Raw genomic sequence first — 15346 nt, forward strand, 5'->3', positions numbered from 1 at the left:
GCATGTATATATACTGTATATACTCGAGTATAAGCTGAGAATTTCAGCCCATTTTTTTAGGCTGAAATTGCCCCTCTCGGCTTATACTCGAGTCATTCCCAGGGGTTGGCAGGGAAGGTGGAGCAGCAGCTGTCTAATCATACTCACCTGCTCCTAGCGCGGTCCCTGCACATCCCTGGTTCTCCGGGCGCTGACAGCTTCTTCCAGTGTTGAGCGGTCACATGGTACCGCTCATTACAGTAATGAATATGGACCCGACTCCACTCCCATAGGAGTGTAATGTAATGTAATGAGCAGTGCCATGTGACCGCTCAATACAGGAAGAAGCTGTCAGCACCCGGAAAACCAGGGACCGCGCCAGGAGCAAGTGAGTATGACAGGGGCAGTGCGCGATATTCACCTGTCCCCCGATCCACCGTCAGCGCCGCTCCGTCTTTCACGTCCTCTGCAGTGACGCTCAGGTCAGAGAGCGCGATGACGCATTAGTGTGTGCGCTGCCCTCTGCCTGAACGTCAGTGCAGAGGACGCGGAAGACACAGCTGCGCCCAGCGGTGGAACGCGGACAGGTGACTATAGTAAGTGACGGGGGCCTGAGTGACGAGGGGTGTGTGATTTTTTATTTTTTTTTTTAATCGCAGCAACAGCATATGGGGCATAATAGTCTATGGAGCATCTTATGGGGCCATAATCAGCATTTGTGGAGCATTATAAGGGGCAAATGTGTCTATGGAGCATCTTATGGGGCCATGTGCAGCATTATATGGGGCAAATATCTCTATGGAGCATCTCATGGGGCCATAATCAGCATTTGTGCAGCATTATATGGGGCAAATCTCTCTATGGAGCATCTTATGGGGCCATAATCAGCATTTGTGCAGCATTATATGGGGCAAATATCTCTATGGAGCATCTTATGGGGCCATAATCAGCATTTGTGCAGCATTATATGGGGCATATTTTAATATTTTGCTGCATTTTCCACCCTAGGCTTATACTCGAGTCATTAAGTTTTCCCAGTTTTTTGTGGCAAAATTAGGGGTCTCGGCTAATATTCGGGTAGGCTTATACTCGAGTATAGGTATGTACTTGTATATAAAGACTGAAGTGGAGCTATTGGTAATTTTTTTTTTACTTTGTTGTTTCATCATTTTCTAAGAACCTTAACGTTTTTTGATGATGCTATGTGATGGCTTGCTGTAAGTGGATGATTTTATTGATACCAATTTGTATTACATAACACTTTGATCATTTAAAAAAATATTTTTTTACCTGGATGTGATGACAGAAAAAAATGCAATTCTGGCATTTTAATTTTTTTGTTCTCTTTACATCATTTATCATATGGGTTGATTAATTTTATTATCAGACTTTTATGAAAGTGCCAATGCCAAATATGTTCATTTTTTAACTGGAGGCGATTTAAAATGTATATATTTTAAATACTTTTTATTTTTTTACTTTATTTTTTAGTCCCTTTAAGAGACTTGATGCTGAGATCATTTGACTGCATGTACTATATACGGTAATCCATATAGCAGTATACAGAGAAAGTGAGGTTCTCCTATCATAGGAGGACTAACATGGCAGAAAGGAGGCTTTCAGTATTCAGAGATCATGTCATGGGGGCCCAATAAGAGGGGCGGAATGTTCGAACTGACAATCACATAATTTAAATAAACCTGTCCGTGATTGACAGCAACATTTAAATGGTTAAAGAGCAGCGATTTGAGCAAGCTCCAGTCACTGCAGTTACAGGAAGATGCCAGCTGTGTTAACAGGTGTCTCCTGGGAATGTTGCAGGCTCAGCTCCTAATCCTGCTGCTTAGATGAGGACCTGACGTAGGCATATAGAGCTGCAGTGCCAAAGTTGTATTAACCCTTCAAATCCTATCTTGGGAAGAAGTTAATACCACTCTTCTGCTCTTATTTTGCTATAAGCTCCATTAGATGCCGTATTATGGAGGTATTCTCCACTATGATTTCTGTGTAGCATAGCGCAGCACAGAGGCACTATACTGCAGAACAGGGAGTACCAAATGTTCTGTGCAAATGGCTCTGCAGTGAGCAGGGGACATTACTTCAAAGTGGTTTCCCTTAGTGCTAGAATGTGTGGGAACCTACTGCTCAGTGGTGGTGCAACCACAGGGGGAAGGAAGAATGGAGCCTTTCTCTGCACTTCCCTCCGACCAGAGCTGGGCATCTTGCGCCACAACAGGACAATCCGTGTAAATTGGGCTCTGCCTGTACAGCAGCTAGTGACTGATGGAGTGTCGGCAATATACCATGACTAGGATGTTCTGGGATTTAGTTTTATTTTTTAAGTGTTTCAATAACTGTATTGCTAATGAAAGTAAGAGTGCATACAAGAGTGATATGAATATCTAAATCATTTGCCCGCACACATACAACACTGTCACCTGGCAGACCTCACATGCTATATTCATTAACCCGAAAACAAACACTTCCCAACAGGTGCCGACTCCTGAAGCCTCACTCCGAAAACAGTGTTACTTTGTTTAGCAATTTGCTATAGACCATCCTTAGTAATGGATTTTCCTACTTGACGTTACTTTATTCATATAATAGCATTGTAAAGACATTACCCATAAGAGCTGCTGGAGGACATGTCCAGCAGTGATCCATTACAATGAATGCAATCTGCTGGCAAAAAAAGTTGTGCAGAGGCAAAGTTTTTGTTCGTTTTAAAATAACTTCTGTGCTGGATCCAATATTTTTTTTTTAACATTGAAGTCTATGGAAAACGGATCAGTTAATCAGCCATCGTCCTTATTTAATTTGTAATGATTCCGGTTTTTGATTGCTGGATCTGTTTCAAATGGAAAAAAAAAAATGTATGGCTAATTAACAAATCTATTTTCCATAGACTTCAATGTTAAAAAACAAAAACAAAACAAAATGAATCAAGTAGAAATCAGTTGTTTAAAAACGGACAAAAAAGTTGCATCTGCAAAACTGTTTTTGCCAGCAGATTGCTGCTAGCTTCGTTCTAACGGATGATTACCGGACATGTGAACATAGCCTTACTGTAACAGGATGTCGTGTTGTGTAATTTACCAATGTAATAAAGGATTTCCTCTTTTGCATAAATCAGAATCTGAAGACCTGTTAATAGTAGCTGGCCATGGCCATATAATGCCCTCGTCAGAAGATTGCACTTCTGTGTGTACACAGAAAGATATGGAATCTATCATGAGAACATCATGTGATCAGCAGCACATCATCAGATTACACAGGCAATGTCCTGCCGAGAATGAGGCTTTTTAAACCAGCTTAAAAATAGTTTAATCTGAGGAACACGATTTTTGCTTATTCTTCGGCTGATAGTCAGCCTGTTTAGACTGGCGGCTAATCAGTAAACAAGAGATGGCCGCTATTCCAGAAAGAAAGCAAAGTTGCCCAGGAATCTTGATCGCCTTGAAATCACTGCATGAATATAGTCACTAGTTGCACGTACCAAGGCATTATACTCCCCAATAACTCCCTATACAACTAAGCGATGGTTGCCACTGTATACCAATGTGAGCCAGGAGGAACACTGGTTAACTTGCAGCCCGAGGGTATTTGCAGACGTTCAGTCTAAGGGTGCTTTCACACTAGCGTCGTACAACGCAATGCGTCGTTTTGGAGAAAATACGCATCCTGCAAAATTGCCAGCAGGATGCGTTTTTTCTCCATACACTTGCATTAGCGACGCATTGCGACGGATTGCCACACGTTGCATCCGTCGTGCGATGGATGCGTCATGTTGTGGCGGACAGTCGGCACAAAAAAAGTTACATGTAACTTTTTATGTGCGTCGTGTCCGCCATTTCTGACCGCGCATGTGCGGCCGGAACTCCGCCCCCGCCTCCCGGACATCACAATGGGGCAGCGGATGCATTGTAAAACTGCATCTGCTGCCCCATTGTGCTTTTTTTTCCACAGTATGTGTCGGTACGTCGCATTGCAACATGCATCGTAGGACGCTAGTGTGAAAGTAGCCTTAGGCAGCGCTTTGGACACAACACATGTCCACTGCATCCAAAGCGCTGCCGGCTTTTGAACGCAGGTGATTCTGCATGTGTTCACTGAACCATGCCGAATCACCGCACCCAAGGTTACGTTCCCACGGTCAGTAAACACTGCGGGTTGGACGCTGTGTACATCTGCAGCGTCCAGATGCTACAGCATAGTGCATGGGATTTCTAGAAATCCCATGCCACTGTGTGTGCATCGGCACCTGCGGCTCACCCACGGAGACAAACATGCGGTGCGTCTTTGCAGACTGCAGCATGTCTATTTATCTTGCAGAGACGCTCAGTCTCCGAAAGATAAACTTCACCCATACGGTTCAATGAACACATGCGGAATCACCTAGAATACAGAGTAGATCTTTGAAGCGGATCCTGAAAAAAAGTTCTCCAAACTAGGCTCTATCCAATCAGAAGCCTGCAAAAAAATGGGTTAGGAATCAAACTCTTCCAAAACAGCTTCAGGCAAAGACAAACTCCCCCAAAAACTCCCCATAAGAGAATTTCTTGAAGCAGTTTCTACTTGAAAAACTCTTACCGTAGTTTTTAGGAATACCTAAGAAGAACTCAGTGTGAACAGACCCCAACAGAAATGAATAGCAAGAGACAACAATATATTCAACCACCTATCCATTCATTCAACTGAATGGTTGACACAGTAGCCACATTATCAGAAGGGGACCTGCATCTATTGTATATTTATGGCATATCCTGCAATACAAAAAGCAGACATACATTTATAGGGAACCTGTCAGCAAGCTCATGCCGGCCAATGAATGACAGAAACGGCAACAGCACCCAAGATAGAGAACCGGACGACTTTATTAATACATCAGAAATGACAGAGATTGCAACTCGTGATGAGCGAATGTGCTCATCCGAGTGTGTTATCCGAGTATCTCGGGCGTGCTCCAGTAATATGTTCGAGTCCCTGCAGCTGCATGTTTTGCGGCTGTTAGACACGTAAATTACATGCATGGACTGCCTAACAGACAAACCCTGCATCTGTCTAACAGCCATGAATCATGCAGCGGCGGGGACTCGAACACCTTTTGGTTTCTATCTGTCCTTGTGCAACAGACTGAGCTTCCCTTCACAAAGGGTCGGCTGCAAAAAAACAAAACACTTTACTGAGGGGATTGCGTCTCTTTATAGTGAGCCCTATGTAGGACACATACCATAGCATGCATCAGGACTGCGAACGCTGTTGGGTCTAAAAGCCTCATTTAGATGTCAGTATTTTTGGGGTACAAGAACATTTAAAACAAAAGACCATTTTCACCAGTATGCTGTATGTGATATCCCACCATCAGTGTTTCTTGTATGAAAAGGAAAAAAAAAAATCGGAGTGTTACCATTTTTATTTTTTTTCAATGACCCATTCATGCAAATCAGATTAAAAAAAAGACGCAACTACTACATTTTTCTTTTTTTTTAGGACAATTGGTCCTTAACAGAAAAAACAAAAACGGATTATAAAAGGACAGGTTTCTGAACTGTAAAAAACACTAAAAAAGAAAACATGTATGTCTGAATGAAGCCAGTCAGTGACATGTGTGTGTGATGGGATGGCGGTGTATAAGTGTATATAGAGACCTGAGTGATAATAAGCGGAAGAACCCACCATAAGATGCCCGGTGGATACTTCTCCCCATGCCAGGCACCTAATAAAGGGCCGGTAGTGGGGCACTCTTGTGCTATCAGACATTGGGCATGGAGAGATGCCTCTGTAAACAGGTTGGTACAGTTGCCAATGCAATGACACCCAGGGTGTAGTGGCGTCTCTCCTCGCCCGATGGTTGGACGCCAGACGGGACACGTTTAGGACCGTGGGAACTGTGACAAAGTCTTCCTACCCCGCTCAGGGCACCATGATCTTGCTGACAGGTTTCACCATACAATGCCACATAAGTCCCTGTGGCTCTCAGCCTGCTGGGATCCTAAGCTGCAGCTGCCATGATAGGAGTTGGAGTTTTGCAGCAGCAGGAGAGCCATAGGGGAAGGCATCCCACATTAGGGAGTAACGGACGGTCAGATCTATGGATACCAGGACAACATGACAAAGGGGACAGGTGACAGTTCCCCCGATACTCACCCGCAGGATGGACACCCTTCCCGAGCTGTGGATCTCAAACTGCCCCTCTTCTGCCTCCAAGTCATAGCTGAAGGAGGCATCGCCAATGTCTATGTGCCCCAGGGGCTGGGAGTCCTGGGGACTCTTAAAGTAGTAGAGGTGGCATCTTCTTGGGTCAAACACAAACCAGCGACTCTTGAAGCTCCTCAGGGGTCCCTTCCCAGACAGCTTGGCCAGATAGCCGCAGAGCCGGGGCGGGGGTCCTCTGCTGGGCTCCCCGCAGCTCCTGTGCTCCTCAGTGGGAGGGTCCTGACTCCCTCGCCTGCCCTCCTCCACGCCTGGCATCGCTGCTACCTCTGGCATCAGGTGCCCGTGCAGTGTGGGGAGCGCCCCTGCCGCACTCACTAGTTTGTATCCTGTCAGCTGCACGTGACCCCCTACATTTCCTCTGCTGCCCTCCTGCACGCACCCACTACGCTGTGCCCACACTACACCTCAGAGCGTCCGTGCATGCAGCCCGACTCCTGGCAGTGCCCACTAGTTCTGCACTTCATGACCAAGTTTCTCCTGCCTTCATTCACACCCTCCACTGCATCCCATGACCGTAACTCAGCCAGACGCCTCATGGGAACTGTAGTTTGCCATCAGGTAAAACTGAACACGCATCCGAAAAGCAAAACTACATTTCCCGGCATGCCTCGCGATGCCATGAAACTAAGTTTGTGAGGGGCGTAGATTTCCCCCTTTTTTTAAAAAAAATGGTAGCGACCGAATCCTAGCCAACTGGTCCCGACCATCCCGAAATAAATATATTATTACTGTTTCCACCCATGATGTACAGAGCATTGCCACGTATGTTGCATGGAGCACGTGTTCCAGGAAGTGTGAGACGTGTAGTCGCGTTATTCAGCACCTCCACTTATCACAGATGTGTAGCACTGTTTATATTCCAGTAGGGGGCAGCTCGGTCTATGCCTAGTGCAGAAGCCACTACCCCATGCCAGGTTCCTGAAGATTAACTAATAGTGTGCCAAGGGTACAATATTTACGGTACTGGAAAACCCAGTAGCAGAGCGATCCGTTTCCATGTGTCCGTGTGTTACATACGCGTGGCATCCGTGTGCCGCCTCAGTGTGACACGTACCAGCGCCTGGGAAAAGCTGTACACTTTGCGCTGTTCCCAGGCATCCCGTGGTGAAGGCAGCTCTCATTGTCACCTGGTCTTTCTGAGGTCAGTGCAACCAGGTGACAATGATGGGAGTTGTTTTTAGCACCAGCTGTGTACATCGTGTGTAACAGAAATAATTTAAACCAAAAAATGGCGTGGGCTCCCGTGTAATTTTCGTAGCCAGCAGAGGGAAAGCCAACCGTTGGGGAATGATGATAATGTGGGAAAGTAGACAATATCCCAAAGGATTCCCAGGCTGTTAATAAAAGCTCACAGCTATTGCTCAGCATTTACTGGTTAGTTTACGAGGGACCCCAGAAAAAATTGACGTAGCGTCCCCCTATAATTTCTAACCAGCAAAAGCTAAACAAACAGCTGTAGGCTGAATTTAAAGGGAACCTGTCACCCCCCCAGGCGTTTGTAACTAAAAGAACCACCTTGTGCAGCACTAATGCTGCATTTGGACATGGTGGCTCTTTTAGTTATGCTCTCTGCACACACTGAAATAAACACTTATAAAATGTGCCCCTTCATACCGTGAAATCGCCAGGGAGGCGGGACTTTCCTTCCTAATCAGACGCAGCACAGCCGTCATTCCTAACCCCTTGGTTGTCCTGAGCGTTGTTTGAATCTGTCCCGGAGCCTGCGCTGTTATGTGATCCCTTGGGCATGCGCAGTTAGTGCTGCCCGTCTTCTGACATCATTTGATGTCAGGCTGAATGCGCCTGTGCGGCCGCGCTGCCCGTGATCCCGCCCCGGAGTGTCTTCTGGTTTATTCACACTGCGGGGCTGGGATTCATGGGCATGCGCAGTGCATATCTTCGCCTCTCACTCATCTCCTTCTGCCTTCTTCATATATGTGGTGTTTTCTGAAGTTGTGGTTGCCTGTGGTGACCGCCAGCTGTCTGTGGGGACCGCTGACTGTTTGTGGGGACCACTGGCTGTCTGTGGTGTCTGCCAGTTGTCTGTGGTGTCTGCCAGCTGTCTTTGGTGACCGCCCGCTGTCTGTGGTGACCGCCCGCTGTCCGTGGTGTCTGCTGACCATGGTATCCACCGGCTGTCAGTGGTGTCTGCTGGCTGTTAGTGGTGTCCACTGGCTGTGGCGTCCACCAGCTATCTGTGGCGTCCACCGGCTGTCTGATGACTGCCCGCTGTCTGTGGTGACTGCCTGCTGTCTGTGGTGATCGTCCGCTGTCTGTGGTTACCGCCCACTGTCTGTGGTGACTGCCTGCTGTCTTTGGTGACCGCCCGCTATCTGTGGTGACCACCCGCTGTCCGTGGTGTCTGCTGACCATGGTATCCACCGGCTGTCAGTGGTGTCTGCTGGCTGTCAGTGGTGTCCACTGGCTGTCTGTAGTGTCTGCCGGCTATCTGTGGCATCCACCGGCTGTCTGATGACCGCCCACTGTCTGTGGTGACTGCCTGCTGTCTGTGGTGATCGCCCGCTGTCCATGGTATCTGATGGCTGCCAGTGGTGTCCGCCGGCTGTCTGTGGTGTGTGGTGTTCGCCCGGCTGTCAGTGGTGACCAGTAGACTGTTTTAGTGTTCGCTGAGTGAGACATCCCATCAGCGTCGGACTGAAGCGCCTTGGGCCCACCAGAGAAAATCATTCTTGGGGCCCACTATGTAGCTACATAGAAATAAATACAAGACCACCAGTTGTGCTGTAAAATGCGCTAATATCAGCGCATACCTGATCTATCTATTATGGTAAACGGCATCACGCTCTCTTGATTCTGCCCTGTCCTTCAAACCGCATGTCCAAACTCTTGCCACCTCCTGTCGCCTCCAACTCAAAAATATTGCCAGAATCTGTCCCTTCCTCAGCCCACAATCTACCAAAACTCTTCTGCATGCCCTTATCATCTCCCGCCTCGATTACTGCAACACCCTCCTCTGTGGCCTCCCCGCTAACTTACTGCACCGCCTCAACTCTGCTGCCTGGCTAATCCACCTCTCTCCTCGCTACTCCCCTGCTTCTACCCTCTGCAAATCCCTCCACTGGCTCCCAATTCCCCAACGAATCCAGTTCAAACTACTAACACTGATCTACAAAGCCATCCACAACCTGTCCCCTCCTTATATCTCTGAACAAATCTCCCAATATCTTCCCTCACATAATCTTCGATCCTCCCAAGACCTCGTACTTTCCTCCACACTTATTCGTTCCTCACACAACCGCCTCCAAGATTTCTCCCGAATATCCCCCATCCTCTGGAATTCCAAGCCTCAACACGTCCGACTATCCACCACACTCGGATCCTTTAGACGGAACCTGAAAACCAATCTCTTCAGGAAATCCTACAGCCTGCAATAACCATTCCACCGCCTCACTACCCGAGCTGCTGCCGCCTCACCACCACTAGAGCTGCCGCCTCACCACCACCAGAGCTGCCGCACCCCCGACCTTCTGTCTCTTCCCCATTATCCCATAAAATGTAAGTCCGCAAGGACAGGGTCCTCTCCCCTCTGTACCAGTTTGTCATTGTAAATTTGTTTACTGTAAACTATATCTATAACTCTGTACGTAACCCCTTTGTCATGTACAGTACCATGGAATTAATGGTGCTATATAAATAATAATAATAATAATAATAACATGTATGTGTCACTGACATGTATCTTAATATATACTTACCTTGTAATGTCTTCACATCCTGTTCCGTCCATGTGTGTCCGGATCACAGAATTCCAAGCGGCGGAAGTTCACCAACTGCCATATTGGGACACCCAAGTGATGGGTGTCTCAATATGGAAACTTCTGGTGGTACCAGCCTATTGCGCGGTACCACCAGCGGAACATTTTGTCAAGTTAAATATTTAATTGACTGTTTTTAAACAATATTTTACCTCACAAAATGTATCCTCTGCTATCTCCTGCTGTAATGTCAGTATTGTCTTTTGCTTCCTCCCCTGCCCAGGAGCTGTGGTATGTTCTGTACACGGCCAGACACAGACACAAATATCAACGCCAACATGGCTCCTCCTAAAAAAAACGCCAATGACAATGAAAGGAAAGCAGCAAAGGCACAATGTCGAAGACAACAACAGGCGAATGAGACTATTGAAGAGCGACAGCATCACTGGGACAAAAACAATGCATATAAGCGTAGGTGTCAAGCACATGAATCCCCTGATGCAAAAGTCATTAGATTATTACTGGATGCCATTAGGAGCATAGACGGGAGAAGTCAGCACATGGGGAAAGAGAGAGTGGATAGGTGGGTGAGCACATGGGGGAGAGATTCTCAACGCTGCAAAGCCTGCCCCCATTGTGACATTACTGGCCTCCATCTAGTATATATACATATATATATATATATATATATATATATATATTCTATGTGTATATCGATTCTATCTATTCTATTCTAACCTGTCAGTGTGATTTTACATTAGCCGCATATGAATTACCGGCTTTTCAAATGCGATCGGTGTGTAAAAATCGGACAGCACTTGCATGGTCCAAGTGCTGTGTGATTTTTTCTCGCACCCATAGGCTTCTCTTGCAGGATGCTATCCGAATTCTGATTACGCAGATGAACACACAATCATAGAATAACATTGGTCCGAATTCAATCTGATTTTTTATGGATTGCATTCACCCGATTTCATCGCAAGTGGGAATGAGCCCTTAGAATGCAGTTTCAGGTCAGACATCTGACTTTCTCTTCATTCAATCAATATGATTCTGCCAAGTGCTGCAATTGGCTTTTTCTGGCAGCTCCATAGAAAATGGATGTCATAGCGCTTGGGTTTCCCACCTGTCACTCCATTCCAATTGCTATAAAAGTGCCCCCTTCTACAGATCAGAGGGTATCCCAGAGGACAGACACCCACCGATCAATAAGTTATTAGCTATTCAATGAATAGGTGATAAGTTGTTCGTTCCAGAAAATCCCTTTAAACTTATGCAATGTAATACAGCCGTCAAGATTATTTGATTTAAAAAAAAAATGTTTATTAAATATAAAAAGTGTGTTTTGTGATGTGTAAGTTTGGCTATTTTTCAGGTTGCCTTTGGATACTTTCAGGATAAGTTCACATGAAGCATATTTGGTGCAGATTTTCTCTGCATAGACCAGTTCTAGCTTAGTGGGTGCACAAATCTGCACATTGTGGATTTTTAGATCTGCAGCATATCTATTCTTTGACTTTTCTTACACTTCACATATTTGGTTCCGATTTCATGTGTGGATTTCTAAACTGAAATCCAGTGTTTCTGCGTCAAAAATCTGGGCATATTTTCCATCCTTATTCATGTATTTTTATGTGCGTTATTTTTGTCTTTTGTGGAAACACCAAAAATAAAAAATGAATATCAGGCTTCCTGTTAACCTGTAAATGTAAAGGGACTCTATCGGCACAAAATGACTGTTTTAACTGTTTTAAAGTACAGGCGTTCAGTACACCGTGACGTGACCAAACATTCACTTTTCCACCTGCTTGTTTTCCCTCAAAAAAAAATGTTTTTCCAGCATCATTTCATCAATGGGAAAGAAGCCTTCTGGCAGTGTAATTATTCGGCTGCGTCAGCAGCAGGACGGAACCATAGAGGTGAATATCCATCAATAGGTCCAAGAGAGCGTGATTAAAAAAAAAATGTATTATAATTTTATTAAATGGCAGAAAAAATAGGGGCAGTCCCAAGGATCTGTGCCTGTTAATCCAGTAGATCTCACGAGTTTCAAACTAGGTAGTTCTTATTCATAGTCTGGCATGGTTCCACATTAGAAGTAAATGTGGGGGGACTTTCTCAACAGCATTAACTCTACGAGTGCTAACGTCACCTTGATGGTGATTTAAAAAGTGCTGAGATTTACCTAACAAGCTACCGGTTGTATTGCTCTGGGCATCATTAATGTGTTCAGAGATGTGTCTCCATAACATTCTTGTAGTACAAACAACAGGTTGCATATTGCACTTGGTGCATGTAATGGCATACACTGTGTAGCTGCTGCCACCGTTGAAAAAAGAATCAATTCCATACTCTTTGCCAGAAGATATGCTGGTATCTTAAAAAAAACAGTTTAAAATCAATACAAGGAGCAAGATAGAAAGATGAACTTGAGCTCAAAATATAATATAAGCAAGTAGGTAAACACTAGAAAATAAAAAAAAATCTAATTATATGTTGCGCAAGGATTGACATATGGTAATATAACGATTGCAGACTGAGGGGCAAGAAATTACATTTGGCTTGTGTGGCCGGTGCTTAGAAACACTAATTTAAGGTGCTCTGTCAGCATAATAATTAAAATTATTTGTGCAACTATTAAATTAAATGCAAAACTATTAGATTAAATGCAAATCATCATCCTTTTAGTCAGTCCCAAAGTCTATATATGACTAGTTGTGATCAGCTAAACAGCCATCTTATGGCAGGTGTCCAATAGGATATTCCACCACCAATTAGTATGGCTGAGAGCTGTCAGTAGCTGCACATTGAGTCCTCTACTTAGACACTAACTAAATGCACAATACGCCAAGTACACAATTATAATAAGAATGATTGTATTTACAAATCAAGTATTTTAGTGGGTTAAATAGAGCAATAAAGTGCAGAATGCAGTGACGCATATAAACATATTAGATAAGGTGACATATTACAGAAGGTAACAGCAGCCCCTGAAAGTGTGGCTGCTGGAGAAAGAGTTAATAATAATAATAATTTTATTTATATAGCGCCAACATATTCCGCAGCGCTTTACATTATAGAGGGGACTTGTACAGACAATTACAGCATAACAATAAACACAGATCAAAACATATACTAAGAGGAGTGAGGGCCCTGCTGCTCACAAGCTTACAATCTATAAGGAAAAAGGCGAAACACGAAAGGTAGATGGTACAATTGCTTTAGTTGTTCGGACCAGCCATAGTGTAAGGATCGGGTGTTCATGTAAAGCTGCATGAACCAGTTAGCAGCCTAAATATGTAACAGTACAGACACAGAGGACTATTAAATGCATAAAGTGTATGAGAACATGATGCGATGAACCTGATTATGGTTTAAGTTTTTTGAATGGGCCACCCAGGGATAGTTAGGTTAATGTGTTGAGGTGGCAGGCCAGTCTGAACAAATGAGTTTTTAGGGCACGCTTAAAACTGTGGGGATTGGTGATTAATCGTATTAACCTGGGTAGTGCATTCCAAAGAATTGGCGCAGCACGTGAAACTTCTTGGAGACCGGAGTGGGAGGTTCTGATTATAGAGGATGTTAATCTCAGGTCAATAGCAGAACGGAGAGCACAGGTAGGGTGGTAGGCTGAGACCAGGGAGGAGATGTAGGGTGGTGCTGAGCCATGGAGTGCTTTGTGGATGAGGGTAATAAGTTTGTACTGGATTCTGGAGTGGATGGGTAACCAGTGTAATGACTGGCACAAGGTAGAGGCATCGGTATAACGATTGGTGAGGAATATGATCCTGGCAGCAACATTCAGGACAGATTGGAGAGGGGAGAGTTTGGTAAGAGGGACGACGATTAGTAGAGAGTTACAGTAGTCCAGACGAGAATGAATAAGAGAAACAGAGTTTTTGCAAAGTCAAAAGTAAGAAAAGGGCGAATTCTAGAAATGTTTTTCAGATGCAGATAAGAAGAGCGAGCCAGTGCTCGGATGTGGAGGGTGAATGAAAGCTCTGAATCAAGTACAGTGTCTTGCGAAAGTATTTGGCTCCCTGGAACTTTTCAACCTTTTCCCACATATCATGCTTCAAACATAAAGATACCAAATGTAAATTTTTGGTCAAGAATCAACAACAAGTGGAACATAATTGTGAAGTTGAACGAAATTTATTGGTTATTTTAAATTTTTGTTGAAATTCAAAAACTGAAAAGTGGGGCGTGCAAAATTATTCGGCCCCTTTACTTTCAGTGCAGCAAACTCACTCCAGAAGTTCATTGTGGATCTCTGAATGATCCAATGTTGTCCTAGATGCCTAATGATGATAAATATAATCCACCTGTGTGTAATCAAGTCTCCATACAAATGTACCTGCTCTGTGATAGTCTCAGGGTTCTGTTTGAAGCACAGTGAGCATCATAAAGACCAAGGAACACAACAGGCAGGTCCGTGATACTGTTGTGGAGAAGTTTAAAGCTGGATTTGGATACAAAATGATTTCCAAAACTTTAAACATCCCAAGGAGCACTGTGAAAACGATCATATTGAAATGGAAGGAGTATCATACCACTGTAAATCTACCAAGACCTGGCCGTCCCTCTAAACTTTCATCTCAAACAAGGAGAAAACTGATCAGAGATGCAGCCAAGAGGCCCATGATCACTCTGGATGAACTGCAGAGATCTACAGCTGAGGTGGGACAGTCTGTCCATAGGACAACAATCAGTTGTACACTGCACAAATCTGGCCTTTATGGAAGAGTGGCAAGAAGAAAGCCATTTCTCAAACATATTTATAAAAAGTGTTGTTTAAAGTTTGCAACAAGCCACCTGGGAGACACACCAAACATGTGGAAGAAGGTGCTCTGGTCAGTCAGATGAAGCCAAAATCAAACTTTTTGGCAACAATGCCAAACGATATGTTTAGCGTAAAGGCAACACAGCTCATCACCCTGAACACACCATCCCCACTGTCAAACATGGTGGTGGCAGCATCATGGTTTGGGTCTGCTTTTCTTCAGCAGGGACAGGGAAGATGGTTAAAATTGATGGGAAGATGGATGGAGCCAAATACAGGACCATTCTTGAAGAAAACCTGTTGGAGTCTGCAAAAGACCTGAGACTGGGACGTAGATTTGTCTTCCAACAAGACAATGATCCCAAACATAAAGCAAAATCTACAATGGAATGGTTCACAAATAAACCTATCGAGGTGTTAGAATGGCCAAGTCAAAGTCCAGACCTCAATCCAATCGAGAATCTGTGGAAAGAGCTGAAAACTGCTGTTCACAAACGATCTCCATCAAACCTCACTGAGCTCGAGCTGTTTGCCAAGGAAGAATGGGCAAAAATGTCAGTCTCTCGATATACAAAACTGATAGAGACATACCCCAAGCGACTTGCAGCTGTAATCGCAGCAAAAGGTGGCGCAAAAAAGTATTAAGTTAAAG

At 44.6% G+C, this 15346-nt stretch overlaps 1 protein-coding gene across 1 annotated transcript in view; it reads right to left on the minus strand.

Annotated features, from left to right (window-relative positions):
• The window catches only part of TBC1D2B (TBC1 domain family member 2B), a 146734-nt gene extending 140044 nt beyond the window's left edge, over positions 1-6690 (minus strand). The window contains exon 1 of the mRNA XM_077264205.1: positions 6127-6690. Within this exon, the coding sequence (XP_077120320.1) occupies positions 6127-6468 (342 nt within the window). The 5' untranslated portion in view covers positions 6469-6690. The remainder of the gene's footprint in view (positions 1-6126) is intronic.
• Between the last annotated feature and the right edge of the window lie 8656 nt (positions 6691-15346).

The sequence above is a fragment of the Ranitomeya variabilis genome, chromosome 5, assembly GCF_051348905.1.
Source record: "Ranitomeya variabilis isolate aRanVar5 chromosome 5, aRanVar5.hap1, whole genome shotgun sequence".
Lineage (NCBI taxonomy): Eukaryota > Metazoa > Chordata > Amphibia > Anura > Dendrobatidae > Ranitomeya > Ranitomeya variabilis.